The sequence below is a fragment of the Hemiscyllium ocellatum genome, chromosome 9 (genome assembly GCF_020745735.1).
Source record: "Hemiscyllium ocellatum isolate sHemOce1 chromosome 9, sHemOce1.pat.X.cur, whole genome shotgun sequence".
NCBI lineage: Eukaryota > Metazoa > Chordata > Chondrichthyes > Orectolobiformes > Hemiscylliidae > Hemiscyllium > Hemiscyllium ocellatum.
The window spans coordinates 11,777,329-11,804,800 of NC_083409.1; the positions used below are offsets into that span (position 1 = coordinate 11,777,329).

Sequence of the window (27,472 nt, forward strand, 5' to 3'; positions counted from 1 at the left end):
AGAAAATCTCGTGACATTGGAGCAGTGTTTAGATATTCCCTTGTGTTGTTGTAACCTCCAGGGTAACGGGCCAAGAGCTGGAGGATGGGATTAGTGTCATCAGATCTTTGTTTACCAGCACAGACACAATGGGCCAAATGGCCTCATTCAGTGCTATTCACATCAATGACTCTGAGACAGAGAGAGTGAGAGAGAGAGAGAGAGAGAGAAGAGGAAGTGTGAGGGGTTGACGTGGCTCTCCCTGCCTGATGCCATTTACATACTGAGGAACACCCAGTCAGACTCTCACAGGCTGCAGCTTTATAAAGCAGAGCCCAGTGAAGGGAGAGTTTATCAGGAACCAGGCACAGGGACAGGAGCACACACCATGATTTCACACATCCAGTTAATTTGGCCCCTGGCATTCTGTGTCGCAGGTACAAATCTCTCTCCTTCCACCTTGAATCTTTAGCTGCTCTCCATTTCACTCCAATTCCACTGACTTGTGATTGAAGGGAAAATGCTGAAACCAGAGGAATGCTCAGTGTCTCCAACAATCTCTCATTTGACAGGCTCTTTCTGTGACAGTTCTGACTGCATTGTGTTTCTCTCTGACCCCTCAGGTATCAGTGGGGACATCAGCATGACCCAGTCTCCCCCGGTGCTGTCAGTGGGACGGGGCCAGACCACAACCATCACCTGTAAGGCCAGTCAAAGCATTAGCATCAACCTTGCTTGGTACCAGCAGCGAGAAGGTCAGAAACCCTCTCTCCTGATCTACAATGCAGCAACTCGATTCACAGGAGTCTCCGATCGATTCACCGGCAGTGGATCAGGGACCAGTTTCACCCTGAAAATCAGCAACATTCAGAATGAGGATGTCGCTGACTATTACTGTCAGCAGTATTACCGCTACCCTTTTACGTTCGGCAAAGGAACCAAGCTCAGACTGAGTAAGTAAACCTCAATCCTCTGTTATTAACCCTGTCAATACTGAAACATGGTAAAATACAGTTACTGATTTGTTGAAGGTGTTAGTGGGGAGCTGCAGTGAATGAAATGGTTGATTGAGGAGCACTGTGTCTAACAGGGTGTCCAGCTGTATTTCTTTACTTTCATGCCCTCTTTAAAAAAAACAAGATATAAGTCAGTCAGTTTTACTCACCGTGTGGAGGAGCTCTGTCCATTTGCAGCCTGTGGTCCCATTCCTGCAGCATGGAGTGAAATCAGTGAGTAGCCTCCTGCCAGTCTCAGTGTGACGGACACGGGGCAGAGTTTGATGTGAGCTCTGGCTCCCTGTCCCAGTCTCTGATCTCACTGACCTCAGCAGCAGCAGCAGCAGCAGCAGCAGCAGCAGCAGCAGCACAGTGAGACACCGAGCTCCCACCTCCCCCAGCTTTAACTCTGCTCAATCACACAATCGCAGAACTGTTACAGTACACAAAGAGGCCATTCCGTCCATCCTGTCTGGACTAGCTCTCCGATTGAGTAATTCACTGAGTGTCATTCTCCTGCCTTCTCCCTGTCACCCTGCACATTGTTATTTGAAAAGCAACAGTCTCATTCCCTTCGGAATGTTTCAATTGAAGCTGCCTCCACCACACTCTCAGGCAGTGCATTCCACACCTTAACCACCCACTGGCTGAAAATGTTATTCCCCATCTCACTTTTGTTACTTTTCCAATTACTTTCAATCTGTGGCCTCTCGGTCTCAATCCTTTCACAAGTGGAATCATTTTCTCCCTATTCTCTGTTCCAGGCCTCTCCTGATTTTGAATTTCTGGAACAATTCTCCTCGCTGCCTTCTCCAAAAACTTGGAGGTGCCGGTGTTGGACTGGGGTGGACAAAGTTAAAAATCACACAACACCAGGAAGCTAGTGCTTCCACATTAACCTGTTGGACTATAACCTGAAGTTGTGTGATCTGTAACTTTCTCCAAAGAAGACAGTCCCAAATTCTCCAATCTATCTTCATAACCGATATTCCTCATCCCTGGAATGATCTTTGTGCATATGTTTGCCAGCTCCACAAAACATTCACCTCTTTCCTGCATTATTCACATTATTTATGTCCCTCATGATTTTATAAACCTCTATAAGGTCACTCCTCAACCTCCGGCACTTCAGGGTAAAAGATCTCAGCTTTTCCAGCCTCTAATGGTCACGGAGTCATACAGCGTGGAAACAGGTCTTTCAGTCTAACGTCTCCATGCTAACTAGATATCCAAAACTGACCTCATCCCATTTGCCAGCATTTAGCCCACATTCCTCTAAACACTTCCTATTCATGTACCCATCCAAACATCTTTTAAATGCTATAATTGTATCCGTCTCCAGGACTTTTTCTGACAGCTCGATCAATGCACTCACCACCCTCTGTGTGACAAGTTACCCCTCAGGTCCCTTTTGGATCTTTTGCCTCTCATCTTAAACCTATACCCTCGAGTTTTGGATTCCCTTTCCCATGGCAAAGACCTGGGATGTACACCCTGTCCATGCCCGTCATGATTTTATAAACATCTATAAGGCCACCCCTCCGATCCTGCAGGAAAAATAACCCGTCTATTGAGCCTCTTCTGACAGCTCAAAGCCTCCAGTTCCAGGCAACATCCATGTAAATCTTTTCTGCAGAATTTTAAGTTTAACAGCATCCTTCCTATCACAGGATGATCAGAATTGTTCACATTATTCCCAAATTTCCTGTACAGCTGCAAATGATGTCCCAACTCTGATACTTAGTGCAGTGACCAATAAAGGGAGTTAACCTTCATCTCCCTGTGACTGCATTGTCAAGGAATAATGCCCCTACCCCTGCCCCTGCACCTGCCACTGCACCCCGAGGTCACTTTGTTGAGCAACACTCCACAGGGCCCCACCATTAACAGTATAACTCCTGCCCTGGTTTGACTTGCCAAAATGCAACATCTCACATTTATCTAAATTGAACTCCATTTGTCACACGTTTAGATCAGAGCGGTGCTGGAAAAGCACAGCAGGTCAGGCAACATCCGAGGAGCAGGAAAATCGACGTTTCGGGCAAAAGTCCTTCATCAGGATTCCTCTCATCGAAACGTCGATTTTTCTGCTCCTCGGATGCTGCCTGACATGCTGTGCTTTTCCAGCACCACTCTGATCTAAAGTCTGGTTTCCAGCATCTGCAGTCTGCACTTTTGTCCATTTGCCACACCTCTGCCCATTTCCCCAAATGATCAAGGTCCCACTGTACTCTCAGATAAGCTTCTTCATTATCCACTGTACCACCAATTTTGATGTCATTTAACAAACTTGCCATAATTCCTATATTCACATCCAAATCATTTATTTAAATGATGAAAAGCCGTGGACCCAGCACCAATCCTTGTGGCACACAGCTGACATCTGATCTCCAGTCTGAAATGCAACCCCGTACCACCATTCTCTGTCTCCTATCTTGAAGTCATTTTTTTTACCCAAATGGCTAGCTCCCCCTGGATCCCATGTGGTCTAACCTTACTAATCAGTCTACCATGTGGAGCCTTGTCAAATGCTTTGCTGAAGTCCATAGTGTCTACTGTTCTGCCTACATCAATCTTCTCTTCAAACAACCTCAATCATGTTAGTGAGACACGATTACCATGCACAAAACTGCATTGATTGTCCAAATGCATGTAAATCCTGTCCCTCAGAATTCACTCCAATAACTTACCCAGCAATGACATCAGGTTCACTGGTTTATAGTTCACTGGCTTTTCCTTACAACCTTTCTTCAATAATGGCTAACATTAGCCAACCTCTCTGGTTCTCCAGAACCTCACTCATGGCTGTCAGTCAGAAACATACATCAGCAAGGGATCCAGCAATCTCTTTCCTCGCTTTCCACAATGTCCTGGGATACACCTGATCAGGTCCTGGAGATTTATCTACGGTCTTGCACTTTAACTCATCTTCTTCTGTAATGTGGACTTGTGTCAAGACATTACTATTTACTTCCCAAGTTCCCAAATTTCCATGTCTTTCTCCATGATAAATACTGACCTGGAATATTCATTTAAGACCTAAACCATTTCCTGTGGATCCACCCAGAGGTACATTGTTCATCTTCATGGGGCCCTATTCTCTCTCTAGTTACTCTTTTGCCCTTTTCTTATTTACCATAATTCTACCACTTTTGCCCTTGAGTAAGTTCAGGAATTGTTTGCCCTCCTTCAAATGTATCTCGACTATACCTGGTCCACATCCTCTACTATTCTTTTCAGGATTTTCCTGCCAACCTTTGATCCCACTTTATTCAGATCCGATACATCCATATCCTACAGAAGCTGGCATTTTCCCCAGTGAAGATGTTTGACCCTGAAAAGGCCTTTGTTCTTTTCTACCGTCACCCTCAACTTTGTGATACAATGATCACTCTTCCTTAAGTGTCCTCTCACTGACACTTGATCCACTTGGTCCTCCTCATTCCCAAGATCCAGATCTAGCAGAGCCTCCTTTCTCATTGGACTGGAAACATGCAGCTGGAGAAAATTCACATGAACACACTCTCACGACTCTGGCCCCTCTGTCCTTCACACTGCTACTACCCCAGTCTATATTCAGAAATTAAAGAAATGCCCCCCAACCCCATTTATAATGACTATTATATTTGCAGGTCTCTGTAAATTCCTTACAAATGTATTCCTCTAAATCCTTCCCACTGGGTGGTGACTTATTGACTGCACTGATGATTCTGTGGACCTTGGTGTTTCTCTCTGATAGTCCCTCCTGGCTTCCACAGCCCTGCCAAGTTAGTTTAAACCCTCTCCAACAGCATGAGTAGACCACCTCAAAGGAATTCAGTGCCAGCTCTGTTCAGGTCTATCCAGGTCCCATCTCCCCCAGACGCAGTCCCAATGTCACAAGAATCTAAAACCCTCCCTCCTGGATTCTCTTTCCAGCCCCACAGACACTTGTGTTATCCTCCTGCTCTTCTTCTCACTTGCCTGGGGCACTGGGAGTAATCTGAAGATTCCTACTTTTGAGTTCCTGATGTTAATTCCCTTCTGAGCTCCCTAAATTCTGACTGCAGGACTACATCGCTTTTCTCCCTCTGTCACTGGGACCGATGTTGCCTGTTCCCCCCTCCCCTCAGGGTGCTCTGCAGTCGCTCAGTGACATCCTTGACCCTGGCACCAGGTAGACAACACACCATCCTGGATTCCCATCTGCAGCTGCAGAAACACCTATCGACTGCCCTCACTCTCCAATCTCCTCTCACTATCACTCTTCCAGTCTTCCTTATACCACCCCCCTCCCCAATACAGCTGAGCCACCAGTGGTGCCATGGGTTTGGCTCTGGCTGAACTCCCCAGATGAACCATCATTTTCTTCAGGATTCCAAACTGAATCCTGTTTGGAGAGTGGGATACATTCAGGGGATTCCTGTACTAGCTGCCTGGTCCTTTTGGACTGTCTGCTGCTCCCCCATTCCCTCTCTCCCTGCATACTCTGAAGCTGCAGAGTGACCACATCTAGAAACGTGCTCTTCACGGATCTCTCAGCCTCACGGATGTTTCGCACTGACACCAGCTGCTGCTCAAGCTCCGAAACCCAGAGCTTCAACTGCTGTCACTGACCACACTTCCTGCACTCTTGGTATTCCAGGAACTGGGAAGCATTCTGAAATTCCCACATGGATGCACACTCTCTCCACTCTTTGGTTATCTCTTGGCAAAGTTCTGATGACAAACAGCTACAGCAGGTCTCACAGTCCAGTGGGTTCAGTGTTCCAGGGTTTTGGGAAAACTGTCCAGAAGACTTTAAGAAATAGGAGCAGAAATCAGCCATTCAGCCCATTGAATCTGCTCTGCCATTTGATCTTGGCAGATATGTTCCTCACCCCATTCTTCTGCCTACTCCACAGGAACGTTCGATCTCCTTAATAATCACAAACCTATCTATCTCTGTCTTAAATTCACTTCGTGACTTGGCCTCCACTGCCCTCTGTAGCAATGAGTTCCACAGATTCACCATCCTCTGGCTGAAGAAAGTCTTCCTCATCTCAGCTCGAAAGGTTGGCCCTTCATTCTGAGGCTGTGCCTTGGTTACTGAGTCTCTCCTGTTTTTGGAAACATCTTCACCATATCCACTCTACCCAGGCCTATCAGTATTCTGTAAATTTCAATTAGGTCCCTCCTCATCCTTCTAAACTCCAGTGAGTACAGACCCAGAGTCCTCAACCACGCCTCATATGACAAGCCCTTCATCCCCAGGATCATTCTTGTAAACCCCTCCAATGCCAGCACATTGTTTCTTAGAATATGGGTCCCAAATCTGCTCACAATATTCCAAAGTCAGTCTGACCAGAGCCTTACACAGCCTCAGCAGTACATCTCTGCTCTTGTATTCTGGCCCCATTGAAATGGATGCTAACATTTCATTTGCCTTCCCAAGCACAAACTGGACCTGCCTGTTAACCTGAAGGGAAACCTGAATAAGGTTTGTGCTTTAGATTTCCAAAGGCTTTCCTTATTTTGCAAACAGTCTTTGCATCTCTTCTTCCTCCCAAAGTACACACCCTCACACTGTTACACATTGTATTCTATCTGCCACGTCTTTGCCCACTCTCCAAGCCTATCTAGGAAATTTTACAGCCTTCTCACTTCCTCAACACTACCTGTCCCTCCACCTATCTCATGTCACCTGCAAACTTAGCAACAATGTCTTCACTTCCTTCATCCAGATTGTTAATGTATAACGTGAATAGTTATGGTCCTAACATTGACACCTGCAGAACTCTACTCGTCACCAGCGGCCATTGTTCCTCAGGCTCTGCTTTATGCCAACCTGCCAGTCCTCAATCCATGCCCTACATTGCCCCTAATACTGTGGGCTCTTATCTTATGTTAAATGCCTTGTGGAAATCCAAATAGATTACTTCCTCGGACTCTCCTTTGTCTGACTGGCTCATTGCCTCCTCAAAGAATTCTAACAGATTTGCCAGGCATGACGTTTCCTTGATGAAGCCATTGCACTTCCAATCCTCTGCAATTTCATCCTTAAATTGAAGTCTAAAACCTTACCAACAACTGAGTCCTGGCTAACTGGCTGATAATGTCCCATCTTCTATCTCCCTCCATTCTTAAACAGGGGTGGTATGTGAGCCATTTTCCTGTCCCTTGCCCCCACCAAATCCGTCCTCATCTCACCTGCACACCGTGACTCCATTGATTACTGAAACATCATCACCAATGCCTCCACAATCTCCTCAGTGATCTCCTTCAGAACACACTGGTGTAGTTCATCCAGTCTGGGTGAGTTATCCACATTCAGACCTTCCAGCTTCCCCAGTACCTCCTCCTTAGTGATGGCCACTACACGCCCCTCCGACCCCTGACAGTCTTGAAGTACTGGTACACTGCTGGTGTTTTCCATGATGCAGACTGATTTTAAATAAATATTCAATTCTTCTGCTATTCCTTCATTTCCTCTTATTCTTTCTCCAGCCTCATTTTCCAGTGATCCATAGTCTATTTTTGACTCCCTCTTCCTTTTTATACACCTGATAAAAATTCTGCAATCTTCTTTTATATTACTGGCTAGATAGCTTCCACATTTCACCTTCTCCACCCTTAATGATTTTTCAGTTATCCTCTGCAGGTTTTTAAAGGCTTCCTAATCCTCTGGCTTCCCACTATTCTCCACCACATTGTGTGCTTTTTCTTTTGCTTTTATGCTGTCCTTGATCTCCCTCATCAGCCATGGTTACATTGTCCTCCCCTTGGTGTGTTTTTTCCTTTTTGGGATGAATTCCTGCTTTGCTTCCTGGATTACCCCAGAAACTCTGCTGTTTGCTGCCCCACCATCTTACCTGCTCGGCTCCCCTTCCAACCAACTCTGGCCAGCTCCTTCCTCATGTCTTTGCAGTTACCTTTACTCAATTGAAATACTGTTCCATCTGATTGCAGCTTCTCCCTCTCAAACTACAGGGGGAATTCTATCATGTTATGGTCATTTATCCACAGGGATACTTTCACCTTAAACTAACTCATCATGTTTGCTTCAATACGCATCACTGAATCCAGACCTGCCTGTTCCATCATGGCTCAACCACAAGCTGCTCCAAAATCCATCTCGTCGACATTCTATGAAACCTTTCCTTGAGATACACTACCCAGCCCACCTATCCATTGAAGTCTGCCCTGACATTTTCTGTCTCCTGACTGATTTCCTTCCCCACCCCCTGATTACTGCTTGGAGACCTGGACATAACTTGCATCAGATTCTTTATTTATTGCAGTTCCTCAGCTCTATCCACACAGATTCTACACCTTCTGACTCTACATCACTTCTTGCTATTGATTTAATTTCATTTCTCACTAACAAGGCAACTCTTCCCCCTCTGCCCATCTGCCCGTCCTTTTGATAGGACATGTATCCTTGGGTATTTAGTTCCCAGCCCGGATCCCCTTACAGCCATGTCTCTGTGATACCCACAACATCGTACCTGCCAGTTTCAATCTGCACTACAAGCTCATTGTGTATACTGTGTGCATTTAAGTACAACACACTCAGTCCTACATTGATTGCCCTCCTTCCCATCATTGTCCCCTTATCTGCTGTGCTTTATGTTCGATTCCTGATCCTTTCTGTACTCTTTCCTTTTACATCTTCTAGAAACTTGAATAACCTTTCCTGAGCCCTCCTCCACTTTAACTAGTTTAAATTCCTTAGAAACTCAATTTACCTCAATTTGTGGCATCACTTTTACTCCCTTACTCGGAATGCTTTGTGCATTTAGATACAACCTCTTTAAATTTGTACTATTATTGATTTTCCATGCACTTTCATGGTTCCTTCGATGTTCAAAACTTCCATCCCTTTCTTTTATTTTCTGGTAACAATCAATCCCATCACTAACCAGCAATCCTACCTTCTCCTTTACCTTCCATTTTCTCATTTTCCATCCAACTGAACCAAATTCCTTTCTCTTTGGGTTGAGTTCAGGCCAATATTTATCGTTGAGCCAACATCATTATTGCTCTTTGATCTCAGTGCTTCTAGTGGGATCTTGCTGTGCAGAAACTGGCTGCCACGTTACTGACATTGCAACAGTGACTGCTTATCAAACAAAAATGCCTGAAAATGTCTTTCAGAGAGCCTAAAATGTTAAGGGCTGGATTGAAATACAATTAGAGTCAGAGGGATGGACAGCACAGAATCAGACCCTTTGGTCCAACTCGTCCATGCTGATCAGATATCCGAAATTAATCTAGTCCCATTTGCCAGCATTTGGCCCATATCCCTCTAAACTCTTCCTATTTACATACCCATGCCTTTTAAATGTTGTAATTGTACCAGCCTTCACCACCTCCTCTGGCAGCTCATTTCATACATTTAGCACCCTCTGAATGAAAACGTCCCTTAGGTCCCTTTTAAATCTTTCCCCTGTCACCTTCAGCCGATGCCCTCCAGTTCTGGACTCCCCTGCTCTGGAGAAAAGATCTTCTCTATTCACTCTATCTATGCCGCTCATGATTTTATAAACCTTTATACGGTCACCCATCAACCTGCAATGATCCAGGGAAAACAGCCTCAGCCTATTCAGCCTCTCCTTTTCACGCAAACCCTCCGACCTTGGCAACATCCTTGTAAATCTTTTCTCAAACATTTTAAGATTCACAACATTTTTCCTGTAGCAGGGAGACCAGAATTGCACACAGTATTCCAAAAGTGCCCTAACCAATGTCCTGTACAGCCGCAACAGCTCCCAACTCCAATAATCAATGCACTGACCAATAAAGGAGAGCAAACCAAATGACTTTGTCACTCCCCTACCTACCTGCAACTTCATCTTCAAGGAACTAATCTTCATTTTTTGGATGAACTGAGAGTCTTTCAGTTGTGTAAGATGCCATTCCATGGCACTGTTGGATGAAGAGCAGATAGTTCCCCCTGGTGTCCCTGGTCAAAATCACTCAGAATGTATTTCTCTGCTAATTATCACATGGTGTTTGGGATCTTGCTGTGCACAGTCTGCTGGAAAGATCCATTGGGACATGCTGAGCTGGGGGCAGGTGCTACATCAGTGCAAGTCTTTCTTTAAGGGTTGGAGTCTCCTGATCCGGATCCTCATCCATTGTCTACGCACTCTCACCTTCCGGGGTCATGAGGTCATTAGGGGCAGTGACCCTGTCTGACCCTAGGACACTGAGATTCTTTGCAGCCTCACCCTTGACCTCAGCCCAATAGTGTGCAGCAAGGTTTGAAATATAATCTAGAACCTTCTACACAGACATCCCAACATGACTCTTTCCTGACGTGTGTGGATCCGAGTCTGCGCCAATGTTCTCGGATAAAGTTCTCCTGATCTGTGGGTGATCGGAGGTTTGTTAAAGAGATATCACGCTCCATCCCACTTTCCAGCTCTTGCTCCATAGCTCTGGAGGTTTCGCTGTTTCAAGTGAATATCTAAGTGTTTTTTCAATGTGATGAGTGTTTCTGACTCTCCCACTCTTTCAGACAGTGAGTCCCACATCCCACCAAACTCTGGGTGAAAACAAATACCCTCAACTCCCCTCTAATCCTGCCCCCAACTGATTTCAATCTCTCCCCAGGGTTATTGCCCTCTGTGTTGGTGGAAATCAGTCCTTCCTACACACCCTATCCAATCCCCTCATTATTTACACACCACCATCAAATCTTCCCTCAGCCTCCTGCGATCCAAAGAAAACATTCCCAGCCAATCCAATCATTCCTCAAAGCTCAAAGTCCCCATTCCAGATAAACTACGCTGTCCTGGTCTCCTGTGGGATCACATCCTTCCTGTAATGTGGTGACCAGAAACATACACAGTTCCCTCACTGTGCTCTAACTGGGGTTTTATACAGTTCCAGAATAAACAAACTCCTTGCTTTCACAGTCAACCAAAAATGAGATAAGGGAGGTGATGGTCTAATGGTGTTATTGCTGAGCTGTTAATCCAGAGATCCAGGTAATGTTCTGGGGACCAGGGTTAGAATCCAGCAGATGGTGGCATTCAAATTCAATCAAAACAAAATCTGCAATTTAGAGTCTAATGATGACCATGAAACCATCGTTGATTGTTAGGAAAAAAAGCATCTGATTCCCTAATGTCCTTTAGGGAAGGAAACTGCCATCCTTACCATGTGACCCCAGACCCACAGCAATGTGGGTGACTCTAAACTGCCCTTTGGGTGATTAGGGATGGGCAAAAAATGCTGCCGATTCAACAATGCCCTCATTCCATCAAGGGAAAAAGAAAAACAGTTTCTCCCATGTGTCTTCTGAACCACCTCACTGACCTGCATTAATCACCATGGCCACATCTTCCACCTCCACACACATCTGACTTCCAGCTTCAAACTGACAAGAGACATTCCTTCATTATCTGAGAAACAGATCGAAAAATCAAACACAGGAGCAGCAGTAGGCCATTCGGCCCTTCAGGCCTGCTCCACCATTCAATATGTTCATGGCTGATCATCCGACACAGGGCCCTGTTATGCTTTCTCCCTACATTCTTTGATCCCTTTAATCCTAAGAACTATATCTAATTCCTTCTTTAATACACATTGCATCTAATTCCCTTTTGCTGGAAAAATGGATGACAATTATTGGGTTGTTGTCTGTTGACCAATATGGATGCAATTGGCTGATGAGCCTTTTCGGTCTCTATGAATCTTTGACCCTATTATTATATATTATGAATAACTGGGTACCAAGGACTGACCCCTGTGACACCCTAAGTTGTAATTACCTGCCATTCAGAAAAAGACTCCTTCTTTCTGTGCTGTCGGCCAACCAGTACCCAATCCATGTCAGGACATGGCCCCAATCCTCTTGTTCATTTGGTCTAGATCTGGAAGTCCCACCTTTACTCTTTGTGGGAACAGATTCTGAATGATCTCTGACTCGTCCTTCGAGGGCTCCCACTGCCTTGACACTGATTTCCCATCATGTCACTGCTTCCAGTCCACTTTTACCAAAGCACCACACAGTTTAGTTAAATGAAAACTTTTGCACTTACTGCACTTCCATCCATAGTCTCAATCTCACTGAGTTTTGAGCACTGTCGCTGAAATGCTCCCCCAGTGATAACCCTTCCAGTTGCTCACAGTCATTCCATAAACAATGGTCTAAAACTGTCCCTTCTCTCTCTGCTGCTTCACCATCACCTTCTCAGGGGCAATTAGGGATGGGCAATAAATGCTGGCCCTGCCAGTGACCCTCACATTCCCAAGAAGCAATTTGAACAATGCCTGTTCATTTGTCAGGTTTATTCTGTATTGACCAAAAATGTTCAAAAAGATTGTATTGCCAGTGAATATTGTGAAGGTTGAATTCCCTTCGAATGACAGGGATTAAACTTGTTCCTCTTATCTTTCAGGCCGTGACAACTCTCAGCCCAAGCTGACCTTGCTGCCTCCCTCCCCGGAGCAGGTCAATGCCAAGGGCACTGCCACCCTGGTGTGCCTTGCCAATCACTTCTATCCCGATGAGCTGGAGGTGCAGTGGAAGAAGGACGGTGCAGTCATTTCGGACGGGGTTCAGACCAGCAACTACCTGCGAGCTTCGGACAGCACCTACAGTGTCAGCAGCCTGCTGACCCTCTCTGGGTCTGACTGGGAGTCCAACGCTCGCTTCTCCTGTGCCCTCACCCACGTGACCCTCCCCTCTCCCCTCAGCAAGAGCATCAGGAGATCAGAATGTGTGTAGATGTTGGAGACAGTCCACAGAGGAGACACAACTTTAAATAGAACAGGGCTGAGCTGGCAGGACAAAGGTCATAGTCAGCACTGAATTTCAACTCTCTTCCTTCTCAGGACTGCTCAGAGAACCTTCTGAGGTTTGGATGTTAAAGCAGGTCATTGTGACAGTGTCAAGTGAGCATTACGCGATGTCAAACCCCATGCTGTCCTGTTCTGGGAGTGTTTGATGGGGACATGGTTGACTTGTGATGCCAAGTAAAATCTCTTGAAGTTGCTGAAGACTGTCAGCTGTACAAAACAATGTGGACCTCAGAATTCTCTGCTTCAGTAAACCAGATCTTCTTCCTGCTCAGCCACCAGTTCCAATTTAAGGTTTGGTCACTGTTTAAAGGGACAGGATTATCGTGTAATTGAGAAAATCTCCACAAGTGTTTTTCTCAAGCTCCAATGTGGCTGTGAATTTGTGCAGCTTCCTCTGTCTGGGCTGTTAATTGCTGACTGTTTTCTGTCAATGTCAATCTGGAAAAGGGAATAAAGATGAAGATTCAGTCTCTGTCTGGTGTGTGCTTTGGAAATAGATGACCTCCCCCCCACCTCAGTTGATTGGCTGCATTTCAGCAGGTCATTGTCAAGATTGGCTGGTTGGCCTGTCAATCAATTACAATCATCAATCATTAATCATTTTCAAATGATCCCTTTGATCAGGGATTTGTGTAGGTTACAAGATTCCAAAAAGAACAGAAACTGAAAGCTGTTAGGACTCAATAAGTACAATCTGATGCATTCCCTCTTCACTCGGTTGGTCCCAGCCCAGCTGATGGGATCGTACTGTGCAATCTCTGCTACATGTTGGTAAGCTGCTGAAACAATCTTCTGCCATTCACCAACATTGTCGGCCTTATGTGTCTCTCTGAGCGTGAGTGTTTAACTTAATGTTGCCTGTAGGTCTCTGAGTGTGGGTGTGTTACTCAGTGAGACACCCACAGACAGCACTGAGTAACAACACCCACATTCGGAGACTCCTGCAGGCAGCATGGAGTGTGAGCAGTGCTGCTCTCTCTCTCAGTGTGAGTGTGTTACTCTGTGCTGCCTGTCGATGTCTCTGAGGTCTGTGTCTCCGAGCGATGGATTGAGAATGGGCTTTGCGCTGGATCTTCTCAAATCATGAATGAAAAACAGTTCAGCTGATTCAGTCTGAGATGGCAGCTCATTCAGATGGCCAAAGTTTCAAATCACACATAGTCAAATGGGTTTATTTGGAAGTAAAAGCATTTGGAGCACTACTCCTTCATCAGGTCGCTGGAAGGATCGTTGGACACAGAATTTATGGTCAATTCAGATGGCAGCTGAGAAAGGTGAATACTGAGAGTGTATTCTCAGTAAGTGAGGAATTTCAGAGGCAGTGGGCACTGTGCTCCCGAATGTGTTGCTCAATTCCGAGGAAATTTTCTGAATCCAGGGTCAGAGCAGGCGTGGCTGCCTGCCCAACCAATGCTGGCTCCCCATAGTCATATTTCAGTGGTTAATTAACCCAAAACAAGGTGCAGCAATATTACTTTCCAGGGAGGGGAGCTGTCTGAGGGAGGGAGGTTGAATTCTTGCAGCCCCAAGAGAGGTTGCGGTGGATTAATGACAGGTATGACCACCATGAAGGTGCCACCTTCTCTCCCCCTGTCCCACCTGTGATGACCCTCAGGTTAAAAGTGTGACTGCTCTGGGATGATGACCACATTCCTGGGTGATGGAGGGAAGGTCAACTGCTCCCAAAGGCAGCACAAGCTGGATCGAAGGTGAAACAAGAGTAAGCATGGGGAGATTGATTGTTGGTGACAGAAGGAGGGGGTTGGTTGGCAGGTTGTTATTCAGAGTCAGGTCCCAGAGTATCAGTCCTTCTGACATGTCCCTTTTTATCTGTCAGCCAGGGCTCCCTGATTGGAAAAGGTAACTGTCCATGCCAGAGAACTCATATTTTATCAAAAGGAATAAAACATTTATTGAACAAGGAGCTCAAGAGCTAAACGACACGAGACAAAATAATGGTTTGAAAGGTTTCATCATGAACATCGCAAATGAGATTTGGTGAGGACCTTTTTCACTCAACGGGTGGTGGGAATCTGGAATGGACTGTCATTGGAACCCTACTGTGAGGAAACAGGTTATTTGGCCCAACAAGTCCACACTGATCCTTGGAAGATTAACCAACCCAGGACCCAATCCCATATCCTATTATCCTACTTTTCCCCTCCCTGATCACTATGGGCAATTTAGCATGACCAATTCAGCTAACCTGCATGTCTTTAGATTGTCAGAGGAAACCAGAGTACCCAGAGGAAACCTACGCAGACATGGGAAGAATGTGCTAACTGCAGACAGACAGTTGCCTGAGGCTGGAATCAACCCCGCGTCAAAACACTCAGAAAAGCCTTGACTTCACTCCAGCCTCTGCCTCCACTTCTGCCATCCCACTCTGCAACCAAGACTGCAACTACATTTCCCAGGGTTACCCCTGAGTCCTACTGCCTACCTGCAGCCAGCCAGCACATTCGCTCTTCCTCCTTACCCATACATCCCCACAGTGCACCCTCTCCCTCCACTTATCCCTCTTCACTTCATCCCAACCTTCCCACTCCCCCCACCTCACTCCACTACAAACCTCCGACCCAATCTCCTTTCTCTCCCACACCCATTCCCCGTGCTACATCACAACCAACCCTCACTCACCACATGCCATCACCCTTTCACCCCAAAAACTCCACCCCGTGCCTTGTTACATATTTACTATGCATCCCGACCTCAAACATTCTGAGGCCAAAAGGTCCATTCTCATGGAAGGACTCACATTCACTCTCCTGTGCCTCCACCTCAACAAATCCCACACACTCTAGGATGTGGAGCTCTTCTGCCACTTCTACCTCCGTGTCTTCTTCTTTAACACAAACTCACAACCTCCCTCTGAGGACCCCGACTCCTGCCTCCAATGTTCCTCCTCTGCTTGGTCATGACCCCGTCCCCCCCACCCTCAATAACTTTTACTTTATCTCCTCCCATTTCCTCCAAATCCAGGGGGTGGTCACGGGCATGCAAATGGGTACCAGCTACTTCTGCCTCTTTATCGACAGTCCCTCTTCAGTATCTGCACAGGCTCTGTTCCCCAACTCTTCCGCCATTACATCAATGACTGTATCAGTGCAGCATCCTGCACTCAGGCTGAACTGGAACACACACAACTTTCACACCATCTTCAAATTCCCTTGGTCCATCTCGGACACCTCCCTCCCCTTTCTTGACCTCTCCATTTCCAATTCTGGTGACAATCTTCAGACAGACATTTACTACAAAGCCACAGATTTCCATATCTAACTGGACCACACCTCATCCCATTCAGTATCCTGCAAGAACCCCATTCCATTCTTCCAATTCCTCTGCCTCTGCCCCATCTGCTCAGATGAGGAGACCTTCCACTGATCATAGATCCACTGATCCAACTATTACGAACAACATGCTTTTCCTCCTTCTGTCATCCAACACACTCCTCCCTTTCCCACTCCACTGCTCTTAATCCAGCCCCCTCCAAACACAATTAAAACAGAGTCCCCACTGTTCTCACCTATGAGCCCACCAATCTCCGTATCCAAAACATCATCCTTAAACACTTCTGCTAACTCCAACTAGACCACACCACCATATACATCTTCCTCTCCCCACCACTGAATGCCTTCCATAAGGACCATTCTCTTTGACAATTCTTGATTTGCGTCACTCTCCCACCTACCCTCCCGAACCCCAGGTACCTTCCCTGCTACTCAAAACGATGCAAAGCCTACTGGTACTCTAATCCCTCACCTCCATCCAGGGCCCCAAGCAGTCCTTCCAGGTGAGACAGAGGTTCACCTGCCTCTACTCCAACCTAATTCACTGCACCAGGTGCTCCCAATGTGGTCTCTACATCGGGAAGACCAAACATAAACTTAGGGAATGGTTCACCGAGCATCTTAGCTGGGCCCGGAGGGGCTGACTTGACCTCCCAGTCACTATCTATTTTAATTCCCCTTCCCACTCCCTTTCTGAAATGACCATCCTTGGCCTCCTCCATTGGCACAACAAACCAAACTGCAAATTGGAGGAACAACACCCCATATTACGCCTGGGCGGCCGACAGCCCAGAGGACTCAACATTGAGTTCTTCAATTTCATATAACCACCCTTCCCACTCCCCTGTCTCCCTTCCAAATCTCTCTCCCTCCCTTCCACTCCTTCCTGCCAGCTACCACATTCATTCCTCCCATTGACCAACCAGGTCATAACCTCTACCTGTCATCACCAATCCCCACTTCATCATCCTGTCCCTGCCACCCCCTTTATCTTAGCTCTCCCAAACCCAGCCCCCCCCACCCCCATTCCTGAAAAAGAGTTACACACCGAAATGTCAACTAGGGTGGCACGGTGGCTCAGTGGTTAGCACTGCTGCCTCACAGCACCAGGCACCTGGGTTCAATTCCCGCCAGTCTATGTGGAGTTTGCACATTCTCCCCGTATCTGCATGGGTTTCCTCCGAGTGCTCCAGTTTCCTCCCATAATCCAAAAATGTGCAGGTCAGGTGAATTGGCTGTGCTAAACTGCCCACAGTGTTAGATGTGTTAGTCAGGGTTAAATATGTGGTAGAGGAATGGGTTTGGGTGGGTTGCTCTTCGGAGAGGTGGTGGAGACTTGTTGGGCTGAAGGGCCTGTTTCCACACTGTAGAGAAGGGGGCAGCATGGTGGCTCAGTGGTTAGCACTGCTGCCTCACAGCACCAGGGGCCCAGGTTTGATTCCAGCCTTAGACGACTGGCTGTGTGGATTTTGCACATTCTCACTGTGTCTGCATGGGTTTTCTCCGGGTGCTCTGGTTTCCTCCCACAGTCCAAAGATGTGCAGATCAGGTGAATTGGCCATGATAAATTGCCCATCGTGTTAGGTGCATTAGCCAGAGGGGAAATGGGTCTGTGTGGGTTACTGTTTGGGGTCAGTGTGGACTGGTTGGGCTGAAGGGCCTGTTTCCATACTGTCGGGAATCTAATCTAATCTACTCCGCTGCCTGGCTTGCTGTGTTCCTCCAGCCTCCTCCCTGTCTACATTGAATGGAAACAGCAGGAAAGGGCTGAACAATCAAGTATCAGGGCCATAAACAAATGGGACATGAAACAGATAGATGCATTGAGGTGGTCATTCACAAAGAGAAAACCAAACTGGAAATGAAACATTCAGACACAGTGGACCGAATTTAATATCAGAAAATGTGAGACCATGCACATTGGTCAGAATAATCTAATATTTAAATTGTGAGAGATTCCAACAAAGTACAGTACAGAGTGATCTGGGTGTTCTTGTGCATGGGACACTGAAAGTTAGTGCAGGTACAGCAAGGAATTGAGAAGGCAAATGGAATTTTCACCTTTATTGCTGGGGGTTGGAATTTAAAAGTAGAGAAGTCTTGTTAAAACTGTACAGTGTGTTAGTGAGCCTGCATTTGGATTATTGTGTGCAATTTTGGTCCCTGTATTTAAGAAAAGATGGACAGCCATTGGAGTCTCCCTCCTGCTCCTATTTCCCATGTCCTTGTGTGCTCCAGTCTCCTTCCCTCACAGCAGAGCTGGTTGGAGCCTGCCTGCAGTAACAGCCTCCAGTCTCTGGGTGGTGCTGCCAAATGATCTGCCTTGCCCAGGCTGTCACAGTTCCCACGTTACAACAATATCAGAAGTATTCCATTGGCTGCAAAACATTTTCAAACATCTTATGTTCAAGGACGGTATAACAGAAATATAATTCTCTCTCTTTTTATATTTTATCTCCATGCCTTCCCACCTATTACCTAACAACATTCTACACTTGTGTCAAGTCCAAAATTAATCATGAATCTCTGGGAGAACTTAATCTGTGACAACATTGGGATTAATGACCACCTCCTCAGTGGGCTTTGTGGGTGAAAGTCAATAGCAGTCTCATTGTGACTTGATCTGGTTTGGTCTGAGTCAGTCAGTGTTATTTTTCTGGGTAGAGACAGTACAGACCAACCTCAGACCCTGTGATCTGATTGAGATGAAGGGTTAGCTGTGCAGGGCTTTCACACCTGGCTCACACACATAGTGAAGCAGGGATTCCCCATTTTGCGAGAGTAAATGGAACTAACAAACTGGGTGGGCGTGACACCCCCACCCTGTCCCCAAGAGAGTGGGGACAGGAACAGTAATGTTCTCAGAGAGAAAGGATAGTAAAAATGGGACAACACAGAGAGAGAGAGGACAGGAAGCATGACACTCCCCAGAGACAGGCAAACAGTATCTGTCTGCTCCCCACTTTCTTGTTGTGACATATGTCGTTGGGAAATTGGTTTGGTTTATATTTTCTCAATTGTATTTAGGTTTGATGAGGTGATTTGGTAACAATGATTCCAATTCCATATTTTGTGTGGCAGCAGATCTACTGAAGGACATGTTTTCATTTGGAGGTTGCCCAGGTTTCTGTCCAGGCTGATGCAGTATGGTCTACCAGTGCTGCTCCTATTGGGCTAATCCATCACACACGAGGGAATCTGACAGACACCTTCTCTTTGTGCTGGCAAAGGAAGACATTTGTTTATACTGTAATTGCGGCCAAAGAAATTAGTTAGTGGATGTAATTCCAGCTGAATATAATGTTCTGATGTTCATGATGGGATTAATCATGACAGTTCCCACTTGCCTTTACACTGATGGTGGAACAGGAAGTCACCACGCAGTGATCTCCTGGCTCACACTGAGAAACCAAGTTGATGGTATAACTGCAGAGAGCAAGACAATGGCTTGGACTCACCGAACAACCAGAGGCTTCAGCCAACAACTGGGTCACAGACAAATGGAGTGTTGTGTAAATGCTCAGTATCTCAGGGAACAAACACAACTACTGAGCTACAAAACTGAACAGGACTTTTTATGAAAATTGGCATTCCAAAAATAAATTCCAAACACAATATGTGTAAAAATTGAGTGCAATCTCATTACAAAGACTACATCATTTTCATTGAAAGCTGGACGATAATGAGATGAGAATTCAAACAACCACCCACTCCATCACACGGTGTTCTCATCATAACACATTTGCAAGCCTCTTAAAACATGGAAGGAGAGGGAAACATTGCAAACTATATTACCATGAGTGAGGATCCATTAAAAACTAGGACCATGATGTTAAATGCTCCCAGCCATAAACAACACTGATGCATTCACATCATTAGTTTGTTAAATAATGTTAAAAAGTCTGCCAACCACTTTCATGAAGAAGGAATATTTAAATCTCAAGAGGCATTGATGACTTTTTTTCAGGACTATAGCAAGGAAGCAGCAGCTGACATATGAACTCCAACAAACTAATGATAACAGGCACTGAATACAGAGCAGGCCCCTGAGAGAGAGAGAAAAATCAACAGCAGAGATCTGTCCAGTGCTGGGAGCATTTTAGACAAGACACCTTGTTGCCAGCAAGTTACTGCAGCTTGAAAACTCCAGTACGGTCAGAAAGAGAAAAAGGACAATGTGCAGATTGTTGAACAGGCCCCTACACCTGGGCCTGAGGCAGGAGCCCAAGCTCCAACACACTGGCCTCACTTCACACCAACCTTCACACAGTGCGGGGTCATGAACTCCGGCCATCAATCCCTCTGGGACCGGGATGGAGTGAGGGAACAGGGACAATTGTAGAAGAGTCAATAAGGAGTAAAGCAAGATGGAGAGGGTGTGTTGGGAAGGGGTTAGAGGAGGAAATATACTTTGTGCCACTCAGTACAGACATCATCTACGTGTATCACAGAATGAACAAACAAAAGTCACACCGAAGTACTTTTCTTATCACAGGGGACATTTTCATTGTAGTGTGATAAGTACCCTGCTTCTGAAGCTGTACACTCTCTCTATGGGTCTCTCCAGATTGAGCCTGTTCGCTCCAAGCAGAGTCCCACTTTACTGATCAGGGACAATGAAGCAGCTGCCCTCTAGTGGCGAGAGAGCGCTTGCACGGCTGCTGAGGATTATGGGTAAAGTCCCCTTCCATTCGCGCCCACACAAACCAGCAGCCACTTCAGCTGCTTTATTGAAAACCACAAGCTTTCAAGGCGCTGTTCTTTCAACGGTGGAACTGGACGCACGGTCATACGAATTAGGGACAAATGAAGGAGATTCATCCTCTTCAGCCTGCTCCCCATGGCTGACCTGATTATTCACCTTCTTACCTTACTCTGACAGATTTTTGATCAGCAATGACTGTCTACTTCTTCACTACAAGCATTCAGAGGTTTCAATTTCAATTCCAAAGACCTATGACCTTTGCAAGAAATCAAAACCCTGCTCATCTAGGTCTTAAATGAGGGAACTTATTTTAGTTTTATATTCTCCCTGAAAAGGAAGCATTCTTTTCACATCCACGCTGTATTCTATGCTCTTGTTGATATGACATCTGCTTTAATCACCTGCTCTCCCATGAGAACAGCTGCCTATCCTGCCACCTTCAATGACTGATGCACAGAAACATCCAGGTCCTACTGCCCCTACACCCATCCATACTTGTACCCTTTAGTTTGTTTTGTCTCTCCATGTTTTCCTTCCAAAATGAATCAGTGACATCTCTTTCTATTAAATTCTATCTGCGACCATTTGTTCATTCCATTACCTATACCCTTTTTGAAGTTCGACACTATCTTTTTCATGAGTCGCAGTAGATCCAAGTTTCATACCATCAGCAAATTTTGAAACCATGCCTTGTGCACTCAGATTTAAATATTTTAAATAATTTTAGAATGAACTATTTTATAAACTATTGTAAATTAAACCTCAAATTTATTGCCCATCTCTAGTTGCTTGGACTGAGTTCTGAGCCAGATCATGGGGCCGTTAAGAATGAATCGCGTCACTGTGTGGGACTGGAGTCACAGACCGGGTGATGACTGGGTTCCCTTGTCCAAACTACATTCATGAACATGACATTGAGTTTCCAGGGTTTTTTTGTTCAGATCCCAGCACCTTCCTTCCCAGATATTACATGGCTCACCACTGCCCTCTCCAGGACAATTAGGGAAGTGCAACAAATAGCAGCCATTTTTGTGCCCGCCCATCCCAGGAGAAATCAAAATAAATGAGATACACTTCAAATGATCAAACTGGTGAGGCTTGAATTCATCTCTTTGAAAAACTGGAGCCTAGGTGAGAAATACAGCCATGACATGGGTGACCCTGGTTTGTCAGACTGAAAGGTGGAGTGTCCTTTGGATTGACACTGGGATCAGACACAAAATGAATTACACTCAAAGACCGAACACACGGCTATCAAAGCGGGTCACCAAAGTGCAAAGAGCAGCAATTTATCTGGGAGACCTCAACAGGTATCAGTGGGTGTAAGTGCTTTCGGCAGGCAAGTGTCAGATATTGTAGAACACACCAGAAACACAGTCACACAGAAAGGGAAGCTATTGGGATAGAGCAGGGAAACAGGAATAACTGAATTTCTCCACTGAGAGCTGGAAGAGGTTTTCTCGGTTGTAACTCCTCTGAGAATGATAAAGCTTGAAGGGCTGTTTATTTTATAGACAATACTGCAGCGCGCAAGAAAGGATGGGGAGTGACAGATCTCCTCTAAATTGGAAACAATATCAGAAATAAAGGTCAATGTGATTTTGGATTGAATATTGAGAGTAAGGAGATGGAGGGGAGAGTGACCATGGCAGCTGTCCTGAAGAATGGTTAGGTCATGGCTAGAATGGTGCACAGTTAGAGGCTGCTTTGAGGGACAATACATAGTGGGACATGGACAGGGGATCTAGGGTCACCAGAGATGTGCAGGATAGCAAATGGAAAATGCCATGGAAAATGCAGGATTACAGGGATAGGTCGGGTAGGTGTGGGTCGGGGTGGGGTGACCTTCAAAGGGTCTGTATGAGCTTGCTGGACTGTGTGGCCTGCTTCCACTCTGTAGGAATTCCTCGATTCTGTGATTCTATGAAGGCCAGAACAGGATCTCAACAGTGGAGGGAGGGTATTCTGATGTTCAAAAATTCTGAAACAAATAAACACAGTAAATGTAGATTTATCGTCAGTGCAGACAAACTGAAAGGCAAAATGACTTATTCTCCAGTCATATACCAGGTACAGAAAATAGATCAGGAAAAATATTTTGTTGCAATTATTGGAACTTAATGATGAATGATGATAAACAGAGTGCTCCATTCAAAAAAAGACAGAATTACTTTTTAGAATTTCAACAGGCCTGAAGCAAAAGAGGAAATCAGGATCAAATAGTCATTTGAGAATATAGTACTTGAGTGAGACAAAGCTCTTCTTGTGAAAGCATTTCATTTTGCCTTGCTTTCTCTCCATGGATGCTGCCTGACCCGCTGGGATCTCCAGAGTTTTGCTGTGCAATTTCTTACAAAATGTCTTGTTGTGTGCAAGACAAAAGCTTTGACAAAATGTCTCTTTTTTTTCAGCAACACTTGAATTTGGATCAGTTTGGAGAGAAAGCAGGGCCATGGAATCATCTTTCCCTGCAGGGAGGGAGGGAGTGTGTGTGGAATCTCCCATGGGCAGGGTTCTCCTGGCTGCCACCACATCAGGAAGGCTGGAGCTTGATGATCGAGCTGAATGGACAGGGCTCACTCTCACAGTCCTCAGGGCCATGGAGTCTCTTGTGATGGGAGCATCTGCTTGGTGTCAGGGCAGACAATGACATTGCAGTGGGATTGGAAATGGGACAACTCGACAATGGATGCTGCACAATGGCTGCACTGCTTCTTCCCCTCTGCCTGATCCCTCCCCACACACAGGAGAAGTTGCATTAGGAACCTGTTCTAAAGGGCTACAACCCACTGCAGCACTCCCAATCTGCAAAGAGAAGAACACTTCTACAAAGACTTTGCCAAGAACAGATATTCCCGCAACTTCATCCACAGATGCAAACAACGCGATGAGGGTATGCCACGACCTAACTCACTAGCCACACTACCTTATATAAAAACATCACAGAACTCCAACCACTCATAAACTGCCCAGAAACTGACAGCCACGCTCAGACAACCCACGAGAACAAAAGGCCCATACCCACCGTGTGAAAGACAGATGTAATTTACAAGAATCCATGCAACGTTTGCACGAAACACCTCGGACAAACAGGCAGACAACTAGCCATGCACATCCATGAACACCAACGAGCCACTAAACCCCATGAGCAGCTGTCCCGAGTAGCTATACACACAGATGACAAGGACCACAAATTCGACTGGGCCAACACTATGATCATAGGACAAGCTCAACAGAGGACAGCCAGAGAATTTCTAGAGGCATGACACTTATCCATGGGCTCCATCAATAAGCACATTGACCTAGACCCAGTATACCGACCACTGCAATGAACATCAGGAACCAATAACTGGAAACAGCAGGAATGGAACCAAATAAGTTCCAGAAGACACAGCACAACAGCACTTCACAGGAAGCTCCAAAGCTCTGAAGATGTCACCGAGACACGGGACAAAATGTTTACAAATCAACTTCCCAGCTCAGTGGGCATACCCACAACTACAGCAAGGGGTGGGGGGGGGGGGGGTTCCTGTCCTACAGTGCTCTCCAAATCCTTACCTGCCATCTTCATAGTCAGATATTCATGCCCCTTACTACACATGGAATTGGACTGCCTGGTCCTGAGGCTTATAACATCCTTCTGGGACAAAGTCTCCAGGTATCTCTGCACCTCCCTGATGTGTCACCAATACTTTCAACTTAGCCTCCAGTCCAAACACTCTGTGTGGGAGTTGTTGTAGATTTATACATTCACTACAGATGTATTTAACCTGAGTCACTTTAACTCAATAAAGAAATGTTGATCCCATTTACAAATGAAAGATATCCATTCCTCTATTAAACCAGTAATTGTCTTCAGTATCTGAATTAAAGTTTTAGTGCTTTCCATTTATTGACCCTCCCGAATTGGGGTGTCCCGAAGCAGTACAAGATGACATGAGGATATAGATGGGCTGGGAGGGTCCGATGGGCTGATCAGTAACAAGTGGAATTCTTTCAGATAAATGTGAGTCAGTGGACTGAGCTCCCCCTGACCATGTGAGTGAGGTGAGGGCAGAGTGACAGCACTTGACATCAAGGCCTGAGCAATGCAGCAGTTTTTCACCTGCTATTCCAGGGAAGGGATCAACATCGGGATCCCTCCGAGCAACTCCTGGGAATTCTGTCATCCCAAAGGGACACGTCCTCCTCTTCAGTTCCCACAACCAGCAGCAAGTCAGCCACACACTGTGCAAACTGTTTGGGGGAGCTGACCTGAACTCTCACAGCCCTGTGCCACTCTCTGCTGGAAGATGGAGAGACTATTGGGGAACCCTTGGCACAGGCAGCTCCATCAATATTGTTGGTCTTTAAATGTGAAGGTGAACTTGTCCTGGTCCTCAGCCTTCCCTGACCCGATATGGACCAGAACATGTTCAAAATGACCAACTGTGTAATGACCCACTGCCAGTCCGACAGCAATGAGCCAATCTGCTCTGAACACTCCCTGAGTGAGCTCACTCCATTATGTTCAGATACACTGCCATTGAGTGCCCAGGGAGCCCACCCTTCCACTCTCTGGTTTTGATAGCCCTCCCATCACAGAGACCCCCAGGAACCCCTTCAGTTCGTTCTCCACTGGAGGGGGCTGGTCTCAGTGGTTTTGATGGATGCATCTGTGGGTGAGATATAATGATATATAACTCAATATGTTCCCTATTCCCCACCCACACACGTATGGACACAAGCTCTTCTCCATTCATCAGGCACAGGTATTCAGGATGGGTACTGCCCCTTCAGAGCACCCCCATGGTGGATGGAGGGTTATGGAGTGAAAGGTACCCTCCCCACTCTGGGTTTGGACCTTCCCCATCTACACTCTGAGTTCAGCTCACTCTCAACATGATTCTTCGTTCTTTCTAAACTCCAACATACCTTCCTTCTTTACTCCATTTATTGGGGATGATTTTCTCAGGGCCCTGCATTCCTGCTGAAAGTGCCCCTTCTGTCCCTAACTGTAGTAATGCCCTCCTGCTCCCGGGACCCCATTGCCCTCTCTATTCTCCCCCTCGTGTTCCGTGCCTTGAGGGTGAAGGTTAACACTTCACACACCCTTTCCCTGAGGCTTCAGCTCGGGCCATTTCCAAAGCACACACAGAGACAGAGACTGAATCTTCTTCATCTTTATTCCCTTTTCCAGATTGACATTGACAGAAAACAGACTGCAATTAACAGCCCAGACAGAGGAAGCTGCTCAAATTCACAGCCACAATGGAGCTTGAGGAAAACACTTGTGGAGATTTTCTCAATAACCTGAGAATCCTGTCCCTTTAAACAGTGACTAAACCTTAAATTGGAACTGGCGGCTGAGCAGGAAGGAGATCTGGTTTACTGAAGCAGAGACTTCTGAGGTTCACATTGTTTTTATACAGCTCACAGTTTTCAATCTTTGAAAGGTTATGCTTGTTATTACAACTCAACACTGTCCCCAACAAACAGTCTCCTGGACAGGGACAGAATAGGGTCAGATACAGAGTAAAGCTCTTTCCGTACTGTTCCCACCAAAACACCCAGGACAGGGACAGGATAAGAAACAGAATAAAGCTGTCTCCACACTGTCCTCGTCAAACACTCCCAGGACAGGGACAGCACTGTTTGGGTACAGAGTGAAGCTCTCTCTACAGTGTCACAGTCACAGTAACCTGCGTTAACCCCTGAACCTCAGAGTCTCCCAGAGGCCAGTCTCAAGAAGGAAGAGAGTTGAAATTCAGTGCTGACAATGACCTTTGTCCTGCCAGCTCAGCCCTGTTCTATTTAAAGTTGTGTCTCCTCTGTGGACTGTCTCAAACACACTACACACATTCTGATCTCCTGGTGCTCTTGCTGAGGGGAGAGGGGAGGGTCACGTGGGTGAGGACACAGGAGAATGAGCGTTGGACCGCAGAAGTATCAGTTTGAATATTTGTATCGGATACCTAACAAACCCGATGTTTTTTAAATTCCTTTTTGATTGTGGACATTGAAGTCCCCCACCCAGAGTACAGTCTGTGCCCTCACTACCCTCAGAGCTTCCTCCAAGTGCTGTTCAACATGGAGGAGAGACTGACTCATCAGCCGAGGGCGGACAGAACATGGTCATCACCAGAGGTTTCACAGAATCAGAGAATCATACAGTGTAGAAGAGGTCCCTCATCTGATCATGTCTGTCCCACCAAGGCAAAACTAAAGCTACTCTCCATCAGCTTTCCAGAACTGGGTCCAAAGCATTGAATGTTCGGATATTTCAGGTGCCCATCCAGGTTTTTTTTAAAAGGTATATTTGTTAAATATTGACCAGGACACCATGGGGATCTGCTCTGCTCTTCTAATAGTGTCATGGCATCTTCTACTGCCCCCTGAGAGGGCAGACATCAGAACATCCCATCTGAAAGATAGTCTTTGAGCACTGAACCTCTGACAGTGTTGCACTCCCTCAGTATTGACACACCAGCAGTGCAGCACTCCCTCAGCATGAAATATCTGATAGTGCAGCACTCTCACGGTACTGACTTTCTGACAGTGCGGCATTCCCTCAGTACGAACCCTCTGACAGTGTGGCACTGTCTCAGTACTGACCTTCTGACAGTGCAGCACTCCCTCAGTACTGACCCATCATTAGGGCAACATTCCCTCAGTACTGACCCTCTGACAGTGCTGCACTCCCTCAGCGCTGCACTGCACTCTCGGCCTTGACAATTTGCTTCAGTGATAGA

At 46.1% G+C, this 27,472-nt stretch overlaps 1 gene segment (V, D, J or C); it reads left to right on the top strand.

Annotated features, from left to right (window-relative positions):
• The first annotated feature begins 348 nt into the window (after positions 1 to 348).
• LOC132818585 (Ig kappa chain V region Mem5-like) lies at positions 349 to 12,787 on the top strand. The segment is given in 3 exon segments: positions 349 to 416; positions 603 to 932; positions 12,344 to 12,787. Coding segments are annotated over 3 exon segments (708 nt in total).
• Positions 12,788 to 27,472: the final 14,685 nt, after the last annotated feature.